The sequence below is a fragment of the Equus asinus genome, chromosome 13 (genome assembly GCF_041296235.1).
Source record: "Equus asinus isolate D_3611 breed Donkey chromosome 13, EquAss-T2T_v2, whole genome shotgun sequence".
In the NCBI taxonomy this organism is placed as follows: Eukaryota; Metazoa; Chordata; class Mammalia; order Perissodactyla; family Equidae; genus Equus; species Equus asinus.
The window spans coordinates 41,540,163-41,562,821 of NC_091802.1; the positions used below are offsets into that span (position 1 = coordinate 41,540,163).

The 22,659-nt window shown below is 50.8% G+C and overlaps 1 protein-coding gene across 2 annotated transcripts; it reads right to left on the bottom strand.

The window, feature by feature from the left end:
• Window positions 1-11: 11 nt before the first annotated feature.
• RAB5C (RAB5C, member RAS oncogene family) lies at window positions 12-21,640 on the bottom strand. 2 transcript variants are annotated; one of them, XM_014833743.3, is made up of 6 exons: window positions 21,442-21,640; window positions 4,434-4,687; window positions 2,743-2,894; window positions 2,410-2,532; window positions 1,453-1,546; window positions 12-909 (listed from the first exon to the last, which is right to left on the bottom strand). In XM_014833743.3, the coding sequence occupies exons 2-6, from the start codon at window positions 4,597-4,599 to the stop codon at window positions 794-796; spliced, it is 651 nt and encodes a 216-aa protein (XP_014689229.1). In that variant the 5' UTR covers window positions 4,600-4,687; window positions 21,442-21,640; the 3' UTR covers window positions 12-793. The 2 variants fall into 2 exon arrangements, with proteins under 2 accessions (XP_014689229.1, XP_070339378.1); XM_070483277.1 differs by lacking the exon at window positions 21,442-21,640 and adding an exon at window positions 17,263-17,361.
• Between the last annotated feature and the right edge of the window lie 1,019 nt (window positions 21,641-22,659).

Below are 22,659 nucleotides of genomic sequence, written 5' to 3' on the forward strand. Positions count from 1 at the left end.
ACAAGCGGAAGGTCGATCGATCGGCTGACTATATTGACAAGATACTGATTGGTTACATGTTGAAGAAAACATACAATACAAAATACAGAAAAAGTTGGTTCCATCCCCTCCCACTCCCCCCTTACCCACCCACCCCCAAATACTCATCATCGTGATTTGGTCAGAACAGGGCTCAGAGCCAGAGGTCGGGGGCGAGGGGGTTGTGGGCAGTGGGTTCATGGCTGTCACAATAACGCTGTGGTAATGCTGTGGTTTCTCCCCCGGCTGAGTCAGGGGGTGAGAGGGGGCTACAGCCTGATGACAGCCAGCTGAGGGAAGAGCTGCCTCTCCCTTCTCTAGCCCCGGCACCTGCCCCACCACCCAGAACCAGCCCACTCCAAACACAGTAAGGATATGGATGCTCTTGCTGAGTCTGCTGATCAGCAAGAGGGAAAGAAGGGCAACTGCTCCAGCCCCTGCCTCCCCATATATAAGGGTAGGGGACGGGCACGTGGCTACTACCAGCAAAAGAAGAGTGGGAGAGCAGTAGAAAGGGCAGGAAGTGGGAAGAGCAGAAGATCATATATATTAAAAAAGTGACTAAGACTTAAAATTGAATTAGTATTTGTACAGAAAGGTGCAGGTGGAATAACTCACTCCAGCCTATGATCAAAATTATACGGAGAAATCATGGTGGACCCCTCCCCCTGCCCCCCCAGTGGTGGCCCGAGTTGTTAAGTGCGATTGGTTAGAGTGGATTCCAGTCGGGTCGTTCAGGCGGAGGAGGCGGGGGCAGCGGGCAGGCAAGGGGGGCTCAGTTGCTACAGCACTGGCTCCGGCTGGCTGGGTTGTTCTCCTGGAGGTCCACTCCTCGGTTCCGGCCTGGAGCACCAGCTGCATTCTGGGGCTCATTCTTGGGAAGCTTCTTAGCTGTTTGGGAGAGGAGGGAAAAATGCATTTGTGGGGGTACCCAGATACTCTCTCTCAAGTCCACTTGAGTAGACTCTGGCCTTTACCACCCAGTCAGTGACGACTAACATCCTGAGGGCTTCACTTCCAGGTACCAGGTGTGCTCTGAGTGTTTCAGGAAACTGAGGCAAAGAGAGGTTAAATAACTGGCCCAGGACCACAGAGTTACTAAGTGGTATAGTAAGGATTTGAACCTAGGCAGGATGACTCCAGAGTCAAATGAGCTAAAAGAATCCTAAGAAGTGGGCAAGGGGAGGGTGATGTGGGGTTTTCCGTGGGTGGTAAGCTAAAGGGTCAGGAAGTGAAATGCTGAGACTTTGGCCCAGGCTTTAGAAACATCCGGGCTAACTATCTACATCTGAGAGTCAGATGAAGACAAAATAATTTTATCAGAATATTAAAACTGGTGAAAGATCTGTCGGTGAAGGGACCCTACAGACCTCCTATGGAACAGCAGGCAGGCAGTGTACCCCTGGTGGGGGGAGGGGAGGAGAGGCATCTTACCTATTGCCATGAAAATTTCATTCACGTTCATTGCAGTCTTTGCCGATGTCTCCATGAACAGCAAACTGTTGTCGTCTGCATAGGCTTGTGCTTCCTGATTTGATGGAGGTGAGAAAGCAGAGGGGAGAGAAATGGTGACAGTTGGCAGGGGCCAGGGCCCAGCATAAACACCTTCCCTGATCCCGGTGCCTTATACACCAGAGAGACAACACGGGGGTTTTCCGGCCACAGGCTCTCCTGCTCTGAGTCCCCCTGAGACATCAGCACCATCCCCCCCAGCTCCCCACCTCATGCACAGCACCTCTCAGCTCACAAACATCGGTGCATGTCTTCCTCAGGTTTCCCTAAGAAGTTTTCCCTGCCTTCTTGCTCTTCAAGATCACTAGGCTAGAAAATACTTCTAGAAAGTTATCTTACAAATACACCCACACATTTGGACAAAAGCACAAAGAACGTGGTTATTGACTTCGGCATTGTTTCAGGCCTTTTGCTGTTACAAACCCCCTAAAGTCCGTCAGTTAGGGACTGGTAAAAACGAAACGAAATACACAGTATGTGGAGCATGCTCCCATCTGGGTGAAGAAAGGGAGTCATACACATGTGCAGGTTTCTGGAAAGACCAGAAACTGTGAGGAACTTGGGGGGAGATTGCGTTTCTAGAGTTAGAGACTTAAATTTCATTCTATATACCTTCTCTTATACTGTTTAAATTTTACTATGTGCATGTATTGCGTGAAAAAAAGTATTTCTTTTTCAATGAGTTTCATTAAGCAGTTTACAGAAAAAACAGGCAGAAGCTTCAGCTATCCACATGCACACATACCCTACTGCCAGCGACAGCAGGTAAAAGCTCCCCGGCTGCCTGCTATCGTGGGCCTTCCCAAGGCCCCAAGCAGCCTGGCGGAAGCCCAGGGGAGCTGGCTTGCTCGTTCCCGCAAGTCCTGTCCATGCCCCCACCTGGAATTCCACGGCTCTCTTGCTGGCCAGGTCCGCCTTGTTACCCGCGAGCGCAATGACAATGTTGGGGCTGGCCTGCCTCTGTAACTCTTTCACCCAGTTCTTGGCGCGTGCAAACGTATCCTGCGGAGACATGGCCAGAATGTCAAAGGGACAGAGGAGGCTTTCTGCCCAGGCCGCTCACTGGAGAAGCTTGAGCTGGCAGAGCCAAGCTGTCCAAGATGTCACCACCCTGGAGATTCTGGTGAGACACCCCCAAACAACAGAGGAAATCTGCCCACGCCCACACCCCATCCAGCAACAGAGAGCCAAGAAGCAAGAAAAAATCTTTACTGTGTTGGTGATGTCATAGACCACGATGGCAGCCTGGGCCCCCCGATAGTACATGGGGGCCAGGCTGTGATACCGCTCCTGTCCGGCTGTGTCCCAGATCTCAAACTTGACTGTTGTGTCGTCCAAGCAGACAGTCTGTGTGAGGAAGGCCGCTGTAAGAGGGAAGGTGGTGTTACCAGGCAGGAAGGAGCTGGAGAAGCCACCCCGCGTGTCTCCACTGCGGCATCCGAGCTCTGGCATTTACAAGCCTTTGGCTGAGATGGGCACAGAAAAGCCCCCGATCCAGGGGCCACAGCAGGTCCAGGCAGGGCAGGCGGAGTTTGTATTTTGCCTATGTGTCGAGGGGGCTGCGGACTGCACGGACTTTATGGCCCGACACTAGGCAAGGGCAGGAAGACAGGGAAGCCTGCGTGCGCTCGAGCCATTTCGGGAGCATTCTCTGAAGAGGAATGTGGCAAGGGGCAGGAGAGGGAAAGCCCAGGGGAACCCTGACTCCATGCTCAGAAGGGTGGGCCTGCCCACTCATCCGCCTCCCTCCCCTCAGAACAGTCCCACTGGAAACCACTAGTCCCTCAGTTTGTTCCAGCCCGGGGTGTCGCTGGCGTTGGGTTTCCTGAGGACACTCACACACTTAGCTACGCTGGGGATGCCCGTAAGTACATGCTGTTCCAACTGCCAGGCGGAGACTGGGTGGCTGGCTTCCCAAACACCCCTGCCACCTCCAGGCACACTGGCTAGCCACCACCCTCAGCTTTGACCTTGCGACACACTCCTGATTGGCCACCCTGTGGCTTGACCTTCAGGGAACACAGTGACCCTATCTTTGGCCTGAGGGGGCAGGGGAACCCAGAGTGCTTGTGCACATGCTTCCAGGAGGAGTCCCAGAACTGGGAGAGCAGGTGGGGACCCCTCTGCCCCAGGACCCAGCAGAGGATCCCCGAGGGCCCTGCGTAGACAGCTCGCTCTCCTTGTCTGCCCTCCCCCACGCCCTGAGGGGCCTAGGGTGCCGGCTCACTTCCCCCTCTGCAGCTCAGCAGCTGAGGAGGCAGCAGCAGACTGCTGACATGACCTGTTTTGTGTCCAGCTGCCTGGAAATCTCCTATCACCCAAGAGGGTAGAGAAAGGATGACTCAAGCCCAAGGTCGGCCCCAGCCCCTTAATGTTTACTGGCCACTGAGGCAGGAGGCTGAGTCCAGACCCTTATATCCCAAATGCTGACCACTGGGAAATCAATGACAGGCTCTGAGCTCAAGAAAGGATGACGGTCAGCTTCAGAAACGCCAGCCCACTCACAAGGCCATTTCCCCATTCTGGAAAGAGGGAGAGGCCAGGGCACACGCATTGCCTAGCACAGTAGGGAGGACCCTAGAGATTCAGACCCAGCATCTCCCTTCCCAGAGGCTGGGTGAGTGGAAGGGTCTTAGCCAAGGCCACACAAATAATAAAGAGGCAGGACCAGGAGGGAGGGCAAGCCAGTTTTTGACTCCCAGCTAATTCTTACCAGAGGCTTGTTGGGACTCTGGCATGGAGACCAGCTGTTGGAGTTGATTCCAGAGCCCAGATGAGGCAGAGGTGCTGCCACCTGCCCCAGGAGTGTTTAGTCTCTCTCAGCGGGCAGCTCCCTTCTCCTCAATGCCAAGGCATTTCTTTGCCCTACCAGAGGCCGCCCCTACTCCCTTGTGCTCGCTCACCTCCAATTGTGCTCTCCTGGTACTCGTGGAATTGTCCCTTGACAAAGCGGAGGACGAGGCTGGATTTGCCGACTGCGGACTCCCCCAGCAGGACCAGCTTAAATTGACAGATCTTGTTCCCAGCGGCTGGTCCGTTGGGTCGTGCTGCACCTCCCCGACCCGCCATGGCCCGTGCCGCTGTAGTGGTCCCAGTGAGCGTGGGGGTGGGGGCCGGTGCTATGTGAAGAGGCACTTAGTGGGGAGGGGGCCTCCAACTGCAAGGGAGAAATCAGAAGAACTAGGTCAGTCCAGAAACTCTTGCATAGTGAGCCCTTCTTCAAGCACAGGCCTCTCCCTCTGCCCTCTCTGATGGCCTGGCTGACTGCCTCCCCTCACCCTAACTCCCCGGCCCCACCCCAGAAGTTAGGAGAAGAGCCATAACCAGGCCTTACTACACGTCTGTTTGCTCTCCAACCATCTAAGTGATAAAGAGAAAAGTGGTCTCCCAACTTTAGGCTCATGCTTCTGAGCAAACACACTGACTTCCCAATCCTAAATATGTACATTCACATACAAATAAACACACACAGGAGAGGAATGGGCATATGCCATCCTGGTGACAGTCACGAACAGGCTCCTTAGGGTACCAAAATATCACCCAGGAAGACAGTAGGATCCAGCTCAACAAACAATGAACCTGCAGCGTGGTAGCTAAGATCACAGCCCTCTGAGCAAAAGCAGCATGGGAGGTAAGGCTGCCCGGGACACAGGGCGTCCCAGTAGAAAGCTCCTCAGACAAGGTGCTTGGCCAACCTCGTGGGGACTCCCGGACCAGGGCCTGGCCAGCGCAAGTTGTTATCAAAATAGCCATTTTGTCTCGTCATCTCCGGAGGACTGACCGACTTTCTCGGTCTGAGGCTGGACGGTGCACTGGAATCGAAGCCTCGTCTCACTGCCTCATCCTGAGCCTTTTCCCCCCAGTTCTCTCATTTTTGATGGGCCAGAAGTCTCACACACAAAACCAAACACACACAAAAAAGCAAAACACACACAAAACCAAACACACACCAAAGCCAGAGAGCTCTGCTGGCAGTCAGAACGGCTGCCAAATTTCCCTTTAGAGACCTCAGTTCCATTCTCTCGTGGCAGAGGCAGAGAACGACACACAGAAAGAACAAGGGGGAGGTATGGGAGGGCGGAGACACAGGGGACACCAAGACCTGTACTCCCAGCTGGTGTTCCAGCACTGACATCTTACTCATTTGGTCAGTGATAGCTTTGGAGGCGCAAACTTGCTTTTTTTTAAGGTTTGGAACTGCAAAGGAGAATGAGGAGCCTACCTCCAGAAGCCTCTAGAAGATTTATACTAAAAGATATCAGAACATACACAGAATGTTTTACAAATGAGTACTGCAAGTAGATATTACATCCTGAACACTCGGTACAGCGTTTGAAGCTAGGCTGGAAAGAAATGTTTGGTTAGACTGCCCTCTGTGTAACAGAGTCTTTGCAGGAGGGTCTTCAGAACAAGATGCCAGGGACAGCCCTGAGCTGCCCAAACAAGGGGAGTGCATCCCTGACGGTCAAAGGCAGGCGTGGAAGTGAAGAGACGGGTATCTGTGGGCAGCAGCGGCCTGTGCTCATGCTAGAAGCGGACAGCAAAGGGCTTGCTTTGTTCAACCTCAAAGTGTTCTTCACATCCAAGTTCTCCCAGCAACTTGTTTAAAAAGTGAGCTTCAGGAAGAATGATTCACTAACCAGGAACAACAGTTTCCGTTCTGGACAGCACCAAAGGAAAACAGGTTTGAAATGGAGGCCACCTCTTCCCCAAGAGTACACGGAAGGAAGCATGGGGGGAGGGTTTCAATTAGTGACAAGAAATGCCAGTTTTGAAATGTTTTATAGTTTAAGATGCTTTCTCTTTTCACCCCAGTCAATGATGTTTGCAAGAGTCTACAGACCTTGAAGCAAAGTCTGTGCTTTTGGCTTCTGAGATGCCTTCCTCGCAATGCTGATGTACACACTGGGAATGCAAAGCACGCTCACCAAATGAAATAACGTTCAGAGACAGCTAACATTTACAGAGCAACGCACAACCATTATCTCTTTTAAGCTTTAAAACAATCTTCCATTTTTCAGATAAACAGCCAGACGCTCAGGTGTTAAATGCCCTGCTCAAGGCCACCCAGCATACAGGTGACACAGCCTGGATGCAAACTTAGGCTGCCTGCATGCTCATTTGTCATCCTGCCATTCTCCCTGCTGTGGGAAGAAAGATGGAGGCAATGCCCACCCTCTGTGCTTGGTTTCAGGTTCCTGGGTGAATGACAGTCTCTTTTTGTTGCAGCAGCTTTACTGGCCCAGCAAGGTCTGGCGCCCACCGACAGGCACAGTGATCTTGCACTCCCTCAGTACTCCCAACAGTAGGAGGAGCCATCCAGTGCCAGGCAGGGTGACAGTGACAGAGGGAAACCACAACGGAATTACAAGTTGGTTATTACCACGAATCCATACGACACATAATCGTGGCAGGGCAACAGAGTGTGGCTGGGGCACCAGAGGAGGTATGAACGAGTGAGAAGAGAGGAAGAGAAGACGGAAGTCCCTAATTCCAAAAAAATCAAAGCAGCTGGAGCTAAGGGCTCCTGGGGCGGGGAGTCAGCAGCACCTCCAAGTCAAGAAAAACAGTAACATCTAAGTCTTGTCCCTATCCAACCAGTGGGCTTCCAAACCTGCCCAGATAGAATCTGATCTTTCAACAAGCCAGAAGGAGAGACAAATATGTCTTATTTGTGGTTCTCGACCCTGTCTGCACATCGAAATCACCTGTGCAGCCTGCCTCTCCGAACTGGATGAAGGTTTGGAGGAGGGTCGGGTATCTGTATTTGTTTAAAGAACTGTCGCTGCTCCGCCTGGCACCAACTGGCTGGTGATATGTTCTGCCTGGATGCTGGTCCTGCCTTCTAGAGACACCTGAGCAAGCAGACATGTGCTTTTTTTGTGAGGAAGATTGGCCCTGAGCTAACATCTGTGCCAATCTTCCTCTATTTTGTATGTGGGATGCCACCACAGCATGGCTTGATGAGTGGTGTGTAGGTCCACGCCCAGGATCCAAACCCAAGAACCCGGGGCCACCAAAGCAGAGCATGTGGACTTAACCACTACGCCACCAAGCTGGCCCCACACATGGCATTTTTCTTTTTTCTTTTTTTTTTTTTGAAGATTGGCACCTGAGCTAACATCTGTTGCCTTTTTTTTTCTTTTTTCTTCTTTGGGGACAAAGCCTCCCAGTACATAGTTGTATATTCTAGGTGCAGGTCCTTCTGGCTGTGCTTTGTGGGACTCTGCCTCAGCATCGCTTGAGGAGCGGTGCTAGGTCCACGCCCAGGATCCGAACCGGCAAAACCCTGGGGTGCCAAAGTGGAGCACGCGAACTTAACCAGTCAGCCAAGGGCCGGCCCCACATGGCACTTTTTGTAGCCTCTTGCCTCGTCGTTTCCCTGGCCCCATTTGGTATTCAGTGATCACATGAACAGAGGTGCCGAACCTCCTAGACAATAAAGCATGGAGGAAGCAGATTTTGCCACAAAGGGCACAGAGAGATATGGGGGTGTCTGAGACAGGTGAAGGCCACACCCAGAGCCCCAGGAAGCTTTATGCCCTCCCTCCCAAGACTGGGAAATGGAGCACATAGGCCAGTCAGGTGGTTAAGGTGAATTCATGCACCTGAATTCTGACCTGCCTGCCACCTCAGGGAGGGAATCTCACTGTGGGAGTCTTTCCTCCTGAAGCAAGAATCATCCACGGGTACAGTCAGGTGATGGAATTATAACCAAAAATGGCATAGCAAAAGTCTTTTTTCAGACAAAAATCAAATTCTCTTTAAGAGCTAAAGTTGTATAAGATACAGAATGAGCCAAAGATTTTTTTAATCAGTTTCCCCAGCACCAGGAAAAACACACAAGTAGGTTGAATTTCCTCCTGGATATTTTCATGAAGCTGCTGAAGTGGGTAGAGCTTCAGACCCACAGTCTCTCCTTGCTCTCCGTGCCATGACCTGCCCCCCCGCCCACCTTCCAAATCAGAACTCTGGTTTGTTCAAAGGCCGTCAAGAACGAGCACCAGTCCCAAACTCATGTCTTCACAGGAAATGGGAGAGGATGCAAGGACTTGGGGGCACCCTATGCATTTTCCCACAATGCACATGAAAGGGTGGAAGGGATCGAGCTCCTATACACTCTGGCCCCGGAGACAGGCATAATGGGCATATGCCCAGCCAGTTCTGGGGCCAAGAGTGGGAGACAAAGAAAAAGAAAAAGCAGGACACTGCTCTTCCTTGCTCTGGATTTCCTCTGCTCTGGACACCATATACAGGTGGGTCTCAAACTTTTTTCATCAGAATCACCCAAGGCGTTTAGAAAATAACCCTAACCAACTGAATCAGAAACTCCAGAGGTGGAGTCCTGCAATCACTGTTTGAAAAGTAAGTTCCCCAAGTAATTCTCGGCAGCTGATTTCAGTAAGCACAAGTGTTAGAGCTGACACAGGAAGGAGGGAGGAATACAAGGGACAGAAAGGCATCGCCCATCAGCGCCGTGGACAGCACAGGTGGATCAGATTGGCTTGGAACTGGTTCCTGGCTTCACTCAACAACCGATGCCTTCTCCAAGACACCAGAGGCTGCTGGAATCTTGCCCCTCCCCCTAGCCTCCACTCAAAAATTTCACCTTTCTCTTCTTTAATCCATGAAGTCACCCACTTGATATTTTTTGTCCTTTCTGGTAAAGTGTGAGCAATTCCAGTTGGTGGGTGTCTCTCATGCTTCCTGTTTGCTTCAGGGACTTCCTCTAGCTGACAGTCCCGACGCAGCCTGGATCAGTGAGCCGATTAGGGAAACCAATCAGAGGCTGGCCTAAGGCTCACTCAAGGTTAGCCCAGAGGCCCTGAGAACCAAGTGACCCTGGAGGTGGTTTTGGTGAGCTACACTTTACTCTGGAAAAAAACATTGCTGAACATTTACTACCACGAGAGTTGGGCAAGAGAAGATGACAGCGGGAGCAACTTGTTAGCTTAAAGAGAAGGAAACATGGGACACGGGAGGAGAGGTAATCAGGCTTAAAGGCTAGGTGGAAGACCTTCAAAAGCTCAGACCAGCCAGGGAGACGATTTACCCACAGACTCGAAAACACAGCTCTTCCTCAAAGGGGAACCCCCCACTACCGGCACACAGGACCAGAAGGCAGACTCAAGCAGGACTACCCAGACCTCTAGCTGGTGCAGACCCAGAGGGAAGACGAAGAATCTGAAGCAACACAAGCCATGAGCCACATGAGGTACCTGCTCGCCTTTTCTCAGCACGACTAGCAGGTTAGGACTTGGGAGACTGAACTGGGTTTGTTAAAGCCTGGCTCCACTGTTTATTAGCCAGGTGACCTTGGCCAAGCCAGACAAGTGACTGCTGTCAGCTTCCATCCCTTATCTATAAAGTGGTATTATTTAGTACTAATCACACAGAGTTGCTGTGAAGGTTAAATGAAACAATGCACAGCGTGCACAACACAGTGTAAGGCTAAAGGGAAGGTTCCAACAAGTGCCAGGTTTATTACACTAAAAGGTTAATGCCTTTTCACTCATTGGGCGTCAAAGCTCAAAAGGTCCTTGAAGACCTACTCCTTCTCTTCCCAATTACAGAGAAGGAGCTGAAGGTGAAGTGAGGAGACCTGCCCAGGGTCACAGGCAGGTGATGGCAAAGCCCATGCCCAGGACTCCTAACTCCAGCAAGGCTCCTCCAACAGAGACAGAAAACCCAAGAATATTAATAACGTCGTTATATCTACCAAGAATAACAGGGGCTACCACCTTCTATGGATGCTTCAATAAAATACGGCTTTTAACGATGGAAAAATGAGTTTATATCAAATTTAAAAACCACGCTGCTGGATGGAAAAGTTCTCTATCTTGCTTTGGGAGCTAGATACATGGATGTATACAAATGTAAAAATCCATCAAGGTGTCCACTTAAGATTTGTAAGCTTTACTATATGTAAGTTACATGTCAATAAAAAGGTAAAAAATGCTGCTGGTACAGAGTTTTACATACAATAATGAGTAATTAAAGCTTAGAAATGATATGAAACCAATCTAGCACCCCTGTATACAAAATATTTTCTACCTCCTCTTTAGTGTGTGAAAAAATTCAGAATAATAAAGACACTCAAAAAGATGATGCCTGACTTAGAAGAGGACGGAAAGAGAACAAAGATACCCAAACCAGCAAGGGGCAAGATAACAGGATTCAGCACAAATGCGATTGCTGCATATACATTAAGAAAACATTTACTGTTTGTAATTAACTGTGGGCTAAAGAATTTTTAAGTTGTTTAAAGCTTCATGATAATAACAAGAGAAGCTAAGATTTATGTCTTTTCAATGGAGAGAAAGGTTACAATGGTTTGATGGTCTGCACTCCCCAGCCAGCCCAGAGAATATCTGCCAAGGAAAAAGGGGTTTGGGGTGGCGGGGATGGACTCAAAGAGAGGGGTGTTTTCCTGTGTGACCAGGACTATGTGATCACTACACATCGGGCCTGTGTCTAACCTGGAGAGTATAACAGAGGAAGCTTGGCCTGGGAAGCAGGAAGCTTAACAGCTCAAGTTGAGACCTGGGGAGAATTCTGACCGGGTGTGTCAGGCCAGGGCTGGAGCTCCTCATCCCACCAGGAAGTAGGGGGCTTAGAGGAGATGGCAGCAGGAGAGGAAGGGGTGCTGCCTTTACCCAGCCACAGCAAGATGACTCCCTTTCCAGGGGAAGAGAGGGAAATCATCCCAGAGGGGGCCTCAGCATGGACTGGGTTCCCCACCATGGGGACAGCCTTGAAACTGCCCCAGCCCGCCCAGCTCCCTTAACTGGGATCAGTTTCATCTCACTCTCCTTTCAACAATAAGATTCTTCCGGGGCTGAGTGCCTAGATTTCTGCACCACAGTGAGGCCCAGCAAGAACACCGAGAAATCCCTCCCTGAACTCCAAGCTGCTTTCTCAGCTCTCGACAACAGATGGGTTCCCCGGAGAGGCCGAGAGAAGCGGAGTCAGCGCTAACTTTCACGGAGAGGGTGGAAACCTCCAGTCCCTGCTCCCTCTCTTCCTGTGCCCACAGGGAGGAGGACTGCTGGAGGGCGGGGGGCACATCTCTATGTATCTGCTGACACTGCTTGGTCAGTGTGGTCTGCCCATACTGTCCATGGAAGGGCCTCTAGGATTCTCATTCACTGTCCCTGCTGGCCAAGACAGGAGCCAGGCATTTGGGTGGCAGGGTGGTGAGGAAGGCCAGACAGACAGGGGATGGCCTGCAACTGCACCAGGCAAGGCTCATCCTGCCTACTGATTCTAACATGCACCAGGGGCCCCAGGCCATTCCTAACAGACTACTCTCCTTAAGAGAGCCTGGCCTCTGACTCAGAACTCCTCAGTCAGCAAAGTTGTGGCAGATCCTCTGGCCCCATATGAGGCAGCTCTCTAAAAAGCCTCAAGCAAAAGCTCAATTTGGAGTCTGGCACTTTCTTCAGCACAAATCCACGAACGTGTCTAGCTACAGGGCATGGTGGGGAAGGGACTGAGGCTGTGGGTGGCTCATGCCCCACCACTCTTCACCTGACAGTGCAAGGTGGGATGCAAAGAAGAGAGCCAGCCAAGGGACAGGCTCTTCCCTGGTGCCAACCTATACCGGCCGCAGTCCCAGGATGCAACTCGGGTCGCATGGAAGCCACTCAGGAAGGTGCAGAACACCAGCTGATCCACAAGTCTCACAACTACTCTGTATTTCATTTGCTCACACAGTTACTGTTTACTTAGGACTTCTAACTGGAATCTCATCAATGCAGGTCCATCTTCCCCTACATCTTGATACGGTCCAGGACAGCTGCCACTTCTTCCGCTGCCCCAGGCCGAGAAGGACTCCAAGAACCTCCGCTAAAAGTCAGGGTCATCAGCAGCACCTGTTCATCCAGCTACTCATACCAACAAGTACAACTGACACCTCTTACAAACTCTTCCTGTCTTTACAAAAAACAAAAGAAAGCCAATTTAATTCACTGCCCATTTTGTTTTGCCCTTAGCTCCCAATCAGAGGGAAGAGGTCATGTTTGAGAGGAGAGCAGGGGAAAAAGAGAATCAGATACTAGCAAACCAAATTCCTCTTGCTCAGACACCACGTACAGTGTGGTCAGAGGCTGCCCAACTAATGAGAAACAAGGTCAAAGTTCCCACTCTGGGATCTGAGGGATGACGGTTGCTCTCAGGAGCCTGGATGCCAAAGAACATTTTAGGTCAACTTTTTCTTTCTTAATTTTTGCTGAGCAAAATGTAGAAGGGTGCCATTCATCAGGCAATGAATGGGTCTCAACAAGTTTCAGTAAGTGAATCACACTTCCACTTCCAAGGCCCCAAATTTTCCTAAGACTGTTGCAGGTGGTAAGAGGTTGGAGAACTTGGGGCATGAAGGTTGGGAGTGAGAAAGCAAGAGAAACTACAGGCATTGTTGCAGATGATATGGGTTTCCTTTGTTTTTACAGCACATAACATCAAACCTGACAAACAGTAGGTGCTCATAAATGTGGTAAACTGAGCCTGCAATATAGGGACGGCCCGGTTGGGTTTGGAAAGTGAAGGGGGGCAGCTGAAGGCTTAAATACACACCCATCTGCAAGAGGCTCAGATCAGCTGACAGAACCATAGGCCAGCTGACGAGATGCCTCACCACCCCAGAGAGGGCCTCTTAGGTTCCTTCTGCACAGGGGTTAAGAGCACAAGTGCTAGAGCCAGAGAAACTTCAGTTCAAGTCCTGGAGCCACCACTTACTAGGGTGACTCTGTGTTGTGTCACTGAACCCATCTCCTTATGGGTAAAACGGAGAGACTAGCACCACCCATCTCCCAGGGCTGTTGGGAAAGGATGCAATGCAAGACTCTTAGCAAAGGGCCTGGCTCAGAGCCAACACTCAGTAAACGTCCTGAAGTCCCTACAAAGGAGGTGAATTCCTCAATCGGAAGGTTTAGACACTATTCGTGCATCGCTTTTGCTTCCAGTTTCCCTGGACCCCATTCTGCAGGGCCCTCATTTGGAGAGAATGCTGAATAGAACAACCGTTATGGCCTGAATGTGTCTCCCCAACACTGATATGTTGAAATCCTAAGCCCCAATGTGATGATGGCAGAGCCCTCATGACTGGGATGAGGCTCCAGAGAACTTCCTTGCCCCTTCCACCATGTGAGGACACAGCAAGAAATCAGCAGTCTACAACCAGAAGAGGGCCTCCACCAGAACCTGACTATGCTGGCACCCCGATCTTAGACTTCCAGCCTCCAGAACTCTAAGAAATAAATTCCCCCGTCTATAAGCCACCCAGTCTGCGGTATTTTGGTATAGCAGCTGGAAGAGGCTAAGACAACGACTTTCACCAGTGTTCTAGAAAAAGGACCGGCTCATACCTGATGTCCTGTGTCCTGTCAACAACCCTAACCTTGTATTCTCTGGAGACTGGCTTCTAAAGCCACAGGAACGGAGGGGGGAAACACCACCATCCAAAAAAATCAGCACTGAGTTAAAGCCCTCAACTGGCAAATCTTAATGCCTTAAAAAAAAAACCCACAACACGAAGCATCTTAAAGCCCAAATGCCCTTCCTTCCATCTCAAAGCCTCTTTCAGGAAAGGGAAGAAGTAGTTCAGTTGTGGAGAGGGGGAGGGGACAGGACTAGGACAGCTGACAAAGACACCAGAGTTCCTTTTAAAAAACCAGGCTGAAAATGCTAGAGGTTTGCAAAGTGGCGTCGTTAATCACCACAGCCTTCTGAGCAGTTCGGAGAGCAATTGGATGACTAGGAGAGCAGCCAGGGTTAGGGGCGCCACCCACGCCCTCCCCCACACCTGGGATGCTTCTGAGAGTCACCTGAAGGGGACACACATGAAGCTATGAATAGAAGGCAAGAGGTTTGTAAACTAACTCCTGTTAAGATCCCAAGTTAGTGTTTCCAGCAGAGCTCAGGTTACACATCTTCAGAAAGATGACAGTACAATGGAAGGATTTAAGTTATTCAATGATTCAGGATCGCAGCTCTAAGTGATAGCCTACCCTGAGCCCGCCTAGATCCATAAGCCCTCCAAAGGGGAGGCAGTGAAGAATGCCAACCTAGACCACATGGACTCTCTTATAAGACCTAGTGTCCTGGATGCTCTGGCTGGAGAACTTGGCACCTGAAATAGAGAACCATTATGTACCTCATCTTCCCGACTGGATAGTAAAGTCCAGAGTAAATACCAAATCTGACTATTTTGGGATCCGTCAGAGCATCAGGGAGGCATATGAGAAGTGTGAATGGGTGAGTGGAGAAGCAAGAGCCTGCTATCAGGGTCAACTGCCAGGATTCTTGCAGGGTGGATTTCCCAGGGGCATCTCCACCTCACCTAACTCTGGAGTCTTCAGTGACTATGACTAACCATCAAGAGAAGAAACAACTTGACCCCATCCACATAACTCCCCATCAACACACTGAAGAGGAAACGTTTGCTGCAAAGGCAGTGGCCCTGGAGAGACGGCTGATTCTAGGACGGGGACAGGAAATCCACAAGGTGAGCCTGGAGCATCTGAAAGAGCTCCCAATGACTGAAGCTGGAACAATTGGAGCAATAAAATCAACTAGTATTGGATTATAAACCAAAGTGTAAAATAAATATCCACGAGTCCATAGTAACATAAATAAGTAACTGAGTAAACAAACGGGGGAGAACAGACAAATCTCTCACGTACAAGAATTCCAAATACTTCATGTAGACAACCTGCCCTCGAGCAGAGCAGCGTAACTGCCTAATCCACGAGTGTGGACTACACAGAGTGACTTCCTTCCAAAGAGGACAACACGAAAAGGAGGAGGGGAGCAGCAATTTTACAAACATCGCCTCAGCCGAGTGACCAAGGATGGCATCAAGAGCCATAAGTCATGTTGATAGCGCGTCCCCTTGATATGATGTGATGAGAATGGCACTTCACCTCTGTGGTCTTCCCCCCAAAAACCCATAACCCCAGTGTAATCGTGAGAAAAACATCAGACAAATCCCAATTGAAAGACATGCCATAAAATACCTGGCCAGCACCCCTCAAAATTGTCCAGGCTATCAAAAACAAGGAAAGTCTAGGAAACTGTCACAGCCGAGAGGAGCCTAAGGAGACATGACAACTAAATATAATGTGGTGTCCTGCCTGGGATCTTGGAATAGAGAAAGGACATTAGATAAACACTAGGGAAATTGGAATAAAGGATGGACTTTATTTTTTTTTTTTCCTTTTTCTCCCCGAAGCCCCCTGGTACATAGTTGTATATTCTTAGTTGTGGGTCCTTCTAGTTGTGGCATGTGGGATGCCACCTCAGCAAGGCCTGATGACTGGTGCCATGTCTACGCCCAGGATTCGAATGGATGAAACCCTGGGCCACCGCAGCAGAGCGCACAAACTTAACCACTTGGACACTGGCCGGCCCCAAGGATGGACTTTAACTAATAACAATGTATCAAAATTGGTTCATTAACTGCGACAAATGTATAGTGCTAATGTAAGAGGTTAATCACAGTGGAAACCAGGTACAGGGGTTTGTGAGAAAATTGTACTACCCTCACAATTTTTCTGAAATAAAGTTTATTTTAAAAAAAGGCAGTGGCTCACCTTGTGACAAAATGAGATCCAAGGACTCCAGTTACCATAAACTCATGTTCGGAAAGACAAGTTAACTTTACATGGAGATGGGCCGAGGGGTGTGCGGGAAGGGGGCTGGTGGGAGCCACATCAACAGGCTCGAGATGAGCAGAGGATAATGCCCAAATTCCGCAGGCACGGGGCAGGCCTGTGGATTATACAAGGGAGGGCTGGCTCACTACTCACAGTCTCAACAGCTGCTGACCCAGCTTTCTTAAGCCCACCATCACTCAAGAATGAGCCTTGTGCCGACGTGCAAAGTAGCACCCATGGACCAGAGTTAGATTCACTTCCACTGATCCTTGCTGGTCCCAGCCTGGGGTCAGTGCTGCCTGACCACACACAGCTGCAGAAGGACGGCGACCAGACACACATGCTGTAGAAGCTGGTCAGCAGGGCTGTGGATGGCCAAAAGCATGGTCGTCTGTTCCTAGGAAACCCTTCACTGGGGGCCAGCCTGGTGGCATAGTGGTTAAGTTCACACCCTCCACTTCAGCAGCCTGGGGTTCACAGGTTCAGATCCTGAGTGCTGACCTACACACCACTCATCAAGTCACGCTGTGGCAGCATCCCACATACAAAAAGTAGAGGAAGATTGGCACAGATGTTAGCTCAGGGCCTATCTTCCTCAAACACACACAAAAAAAAGAGCAAAGGAAACCCTTTACTGGAAATGGAGATTCAGAAAGCTCCACCCTCTAGAAGTTTAGTTTGTGACCGTCCCTGACCCTTCTATGCTCCCTCTCTCATCGGTACTGTAACACTCATCCTGTTTACCTGTTTGCTCTCCCATCTGTGAGCAACTTTCTGGAGGATGGCCCAAAGAAATGGCCCAGGCTTTGGGATCAGATGGGTGTGAGTGTGAATGCCAGGTTCCCCACATCCAAGCTGTGTGAGCTTAGGGAGAGTGTGTTGAAGGAAATGGGCAGGCATTTCCTTCAGGGGCAGGTGAGAACATCTGCCCCTTCCTTTAAGAACCACAATGGGGGGCCAACCACCATGGCAGATACAGGACACGATCTGTGTCCCTACAGGACTCACACACTAGACACGGAGGAAGATAAGGAGAAATGAGCGGAAAGCGCAGGGAGGAGAGAAGCCCGCGGCCTACCTGGGGAATGGAAGGCTTCACTGAGGCGGCGATGTTCCAACTGAGCTTTGAGAGAAAGCAGGGAGATGTAGCTCCCAGGCAGGTGAGGTGGAGGAGAGCCTTCCATGCAAAGGGGAGAGCACACAGTTAGCCCAGAGATGGGGCAACGAGGCGCTGGGCTGCACAGGGATCTTTCGATTCTGTCCCCTGCTCTGCCACCTACTGCGGAGTTCCCCACCATACATGGGGATTAAAGGCAGTACCTTCCTCCTGGGGTTGTGGTGAGGATTAATGGAGTCAGTACACGCAAAGGGCTCAGGAGAGTGCCTGACACACGTAAGCAAAACTCAAAAAGTTTAGCTTTTACTTGTATTATTATTGCTATATATAGTAGATGAGGATATTTACTCTGAAAACTAACCTCATAATACAAACCATTAATGCAGAGCAGTCCTTAAGAAATATTCCAATTCTCCCCTGCCAAGGCTCTTGAAAGCATTATTACCTGGATTTGGGGACATCCTAGTTTATAACTCCTACCTGAAGCAGTGCTTCTCAAATGGCCTTAGCAACAGTCCCCTGATTCAAGTCAGGGAAGAGAAAATACAAAACCCCAGGAATTCAGCAATTGAACCCAAAGCAGCCTGTTGCAACTAAAATATTGTCCTCAAGTTTCCTGTCTTAGCTTAAATTCATGCAAACTTTGCATTCCAATCTATAACAGATCCAGGACTGTTTTTAACGTGAAAATGTTTACAACTGAGTAAGGCTGAAGTGCCTAGAAGATGCAAAGACCTCACCTAGTCTGTAGCTCTGAGTATCTACAGCACATGACCCCAGCAGGGCCTGAGAACCCCAGGGGGAGAAGCACAACCGTGGCCTTAGCATTCTCTTCTGTAAAATGGGAATACAGCCCACATCAATTCTGTTCAATATCTATGAAATGAGAGAATACGTGAAACCACTCAGCAGAGCACCAGGAATCACAGTGACACTTGGTACAAACGTTGAATCAGAATCCTAGGGATGAATTACGATGTACCTTCAAAAGCTCATGGACCCATAAAATGGCTATTTTGTGAGTATCTATTCTGTGCCAGGGACTGGACTAGCTGCTTTACCCTTTGTTTCTAATTCTGCAAGATATTTTGTATCCCCATTTTACTGGAAGAAACAGAAGTTCAGCAAGGTCAAGTAACAAGCCCCAGGCCATGCAACTGGTCCACGGCGGGGGTGGGGGTGGGGGGGGGGGAATCCAGATGACAATTCAGGTGTGGCTAACTCTAAAGCTCTCGTGCCTTCCACCCCACCACATCGCCTCTGTTTACTGGGCAAGGGTGTTAGAGGAAGATGTTTCTTTCTAAGAAGTACTTGCTTGGTGGGGTTGAATTTAAATTCATGACCCTGCTCTGTTTCCAGGTAAATTCTAGTGAAAGGAGCTCCTGGTGGAGTCACATCCTTCCTACCTGCAAACAGCAGGCAGCACCAAAGGGGAATCAGGCGGCTAAGCAGAGGCCGGCTCTGCTGCTTCCCTATGCCCTTAACCCTGCCCAGAGGGACCCCTGTGTCCACCCACTTTTACTTTCATTTTCTAGCCATCATGACTTTCAGGTTCCCAAGAAAATAATGGCATGCAGATGTCAGCAAATTCTTGGGCCCTGAAGAATACTGACTTGGGCCTCATAACGGTCATGGTCCCCAGAGGCGGAGGAGAAGGGGGTGAAGGAAGAGGATAGGAGGATGGGGTAACGGTGGGGAAGAAAATCAGAAGCAGAGGAGGAGTGTCAATGATGAGGAATGCTAAAAGGCCTGCACTTGGGCCACTGCTGGCTCACCCTGCATGTTCCCTGCTTTAAGAAACACACAAAGGAGGGCCCACTATTAGGGAAGATGAGGCACATCTAATCCCAAGTCCCAAGCCCCAGCTCCACCACTTTCTAACTGTATGATCTAAGGCAGGCTACTTAAATTCCTTCAGCATCATCTCTAAAGTAGAGATACAAATCCCACTATCTCCCACGACTCTCGGGAGGAACATGTAAAAAGATCTTTGCAACTTCAAAATGATTTATAAAAATCAGTTTTTGCCACCCTTCCACAGTACAAAGGCAGAAAAAGGCTCACCAGTTGTAAGAGGCAAGAGAGGGGAGGAAGTGCATCAGAGAGGAGGGGCTTATGTCCCACACAGAGCCTTCCCTCCTTCTGCCAAGCAGTGTCAGATCTCTGCTTGGACTCTATAATCTCTGGATGCCACAAGTGGCTGCCTAACCACCCGGGGCACTGGTGCTTTCCTGTCTCTCTGAAAGGGAGAGCTTGTCCTTCAAAAGCCTGTTTCAGAATCAGAGCTGGGAGAGCACGTCCAGACAAAGAAGGTCTGGCCAGCCTCGGAGAGCTGGCCAGCCTCATCCTGAGACTCCCAAAGAGTTCCAGAAACCACAGCCCACTACTGAGGCGGTAAGTTTGGTCAGAGACCAGTGGCTGGTGAGCAGTCAGGCCTCTCCGGCCCTGCTCCTCAGAGGCACAGGTTGACCAGATTAGAGAAGCTAGGTTGGCTGTAAAAGTCTCCAACAACCCTGCAGAGAAGTCCACACAGATAGAGAGCTTGTGATCTGACTGTTGGCCCTAATAAGGAAGGTTTTTTTTGTTATCCAGCAAAAAATGAAGTAAGTGCATCCCAGGTCTAGCTCAAAAGTTTGGAAGAGTCAGACACTGTTAACTGTGCAGAAGTAGTCAAAAAGATCTCAAGGCAAAACACCTTTAGCACTTGTAAGTAGCATCCAAGGGCAGTAAAGACGGCCCAGACCACTGAATAGCTACGGAAACTCCGAGAGATTGCATGGCCTTCCCTCCCTTCCTCCGCTGTAGATAGCAAGGGTCAGTCATGGCCTCAGAGTCAGGCTGCTCTCATTAAGGTAGTCTCTGGCCTGTACTTTGGCCACATAACAAAGAACTTCCCAGCTTGGTTTGAGACAGCAGCCATTTCACACACCTAAGTCCCAAGCAATAGACAAGGATCAGATGTCAGCACGGGCTGTCTTTTGGAAAGGCTTGGGGGAATCAGCACTTTCTGGCAAGTATGGGAATGCTGGGGGTTACAAAAATTAGCACACTAAGAACCCAGAGGTGCCATTGTGATCTCAACTTATTCCTCTGTGATCTAGAATTTATCTGAGCCCAGAAGGTCTTAGAGATAGACCCTGGGACTAGAAGTGGCATGGACCTGTTGATCAGGGAGGTGTGTATGTGTGTTTGGAGGTGTGAAAGGGATAGCCCAGGACCCTTCAATTCCAGTCTCCTCATTTTTGGTCTTTCTCTTCCTCCCTGAAGACCAGCAGACAGCAGTCCCAGGAGCAGCAGTCCTCTGAGGCAGCGCAAAAACCACTCACGTGCTCTAAGAGGACAGGACTGAGCCTGGAGCAAGGGGGAAGGAGGAGGGGAGACAGAAGATAATGAATGGGCAGATCCACCCTGATCTGTGATCTCTAGCTGGAATTGAGCAAACCTCAGCTAAATTTTTCAGAGGCAGGAAGAAAGATACACTCAAGAGAACAACACAACTAGAGAACAACATAACTAGAGGACAGGGCTGGGGGCGGAGGAGGGGACAAGACGAGGAGAATACAGCTCATTCCTAAAAAGTGACCCAGACTTTAAACTCTGCTGAGATCTTGGTTGGCTCTCTGGCTTCAGGAAAGAGAGGAAGTAAGGAGTTGTGGAAGCGTGTGCGTGTGGAACGGTCTCACCGAGGACCCCTCCACCCCCCCCCTCAGGAAATCGAGATAAAATTTCTCTAGGACTGGAGGGGACAACTGTTTTTGTGGGACGGGTGGAAGGAAAACGCCGACAGACAGCACTCCTGACCACGTCTAAAAGAGAAGGGGGACCGGCTCCTTCACATCTGGCAAAGATTCCTCCAATTCTGTGAGCGGAGGGAGCGGAACTTAGGGTCTTTCCCTCCCACAACTGGACTGGACAAGCCAGAGGAGAGCCACAGGGACTCCCCAAGGCTCACGAAGCACATGGAAGGGAAGGAAAGAAGGGGCCCCCGTTTGGCCCGACGCCTGAGGAGCCCCTTAAGAGGGGGCTACGGGTCGGGGGAGGGGTCAGTATCCCCTAAGCCGGGGTTGGGCGGGTGGAAGAGCTGCCCCGGAGAGGCTTCAACGCGAGCGAGACACTGGATCCCGAGACAGGCACACTCACAGCGGCTCCGGGGCGGCGGCGTTACTTGGGGCCGGGGCTCGGACAGGCTCCGCTCCTCTCCCCCCCGGCGGTGTCCCAGGCTCCGGCCTCCACTTCCGCCTTTCAGCCGCTCCGGATCCGGATCTCCACCTCCAACCCGCCCCTCAGCACTCCCAGGTGACTGACAGGGAGGAGAGACCAATGGGAGGCACTCTTGACTGACTCAAGAGAGACGCCGGTGGGGGGCGCGGGAGAGGCGGGAGAGCGCGCGCAAGGGTCGGCGGGACTTGTAGTTCTCAGATCTGGGAGGAGCCGGCGGCCGCCTGGGATTTGGGTTTAGGGTGGAGCCGGCTGCCGGCGAGGCGGAGCCCGACTGGGAACTTTTTAAGGCCGAGCCTGCCAACCGCGTCACCGCGGGTTGCAGGCGCCCCGAGGGGAGGCGGGTGGCGGAGCGTTGAAAGAGGGCAGAAGGCTGTGTGTGCAGAACTGGGGAAGGAAAAATATAGTGTGAATGAATATGCACATGAGGCCGCGTGGACCAGTCCTGAGCTCTCGCAAACCCAGAGAAGCCCCTGTCCGCGCTTTCGGGCCAAGTCAGCTCTGGGAACCTGACTGTTGGGGACATTCTTTGATGGGGAAGATGATGGAAGCACTGTGGGAAGGGTTCTCTGGAGGCTGCCGGATGAGATCAAAGGGAGACCTCTTGCCACTGCACAGCCTTAAAAAAGGACCCTCCTCCTTTGGCTCAACCCCAAAACACACCAGCACCACTTCTGCCTCTGCCTCCCCCGACCTCCAACCAGGACCAGCTCTTGTCTCTGATACCAGATGCAGAGCTGGGCCACGTCTGCACTGACTATTTGCCCCCACCTTGCCCTCCATATGGATGAGGACTATTTCTAGTTTTTCTGCTCCTCTCAATATGGATTAGGACCACTTCTGCTTCTGCCTACCCTCTACCCGCCAACACAGACCAGTATCTCCTCTGCTTCTGCAGCCCACCCCCTGAGATACTACTCAACACCTGTATGGAATTAAAGCTCCACCCCAGAGACAGCTGTGAACATTGTTCCTATGACACCAGCCAACACCAATCATACTCTGGAGCCTAAGCTGGAGAATCAACCTCTCTGGAACAATCTGCCACAAAACTGCCCACACCTAGTTCCATCTGGTCACCAGGGTGCCTCTTTCTAACGGCATCCACACACACACACCTCCCCCCACCCCCCACGCAGA

Bases quoted from the DNA above. Each gene is read 5' to 3' on its own strand.
- RAB5C (XM_014833743.3), bottom strand. From the start codon at position 4,599: ATGGCGGGTCGGGGAGGTGCAGCACGACCCAACGGACCAGCCGCTGGG. The intron at 2,895-4,433 runs GTGAGCGAGCAC...TCCCTCTTACAG, and splicing joins CCAGGAGAGCACAATTGGAG to CGGCCTTCCTCACACAGACT. The intron at 910-1,452 runs GTAAGATGCCTC...TCTCCCAAACAG, and splicing joins TGAAATTTTCATGGCAATAG to CTAAGAAGCTTCCCAAGAAT.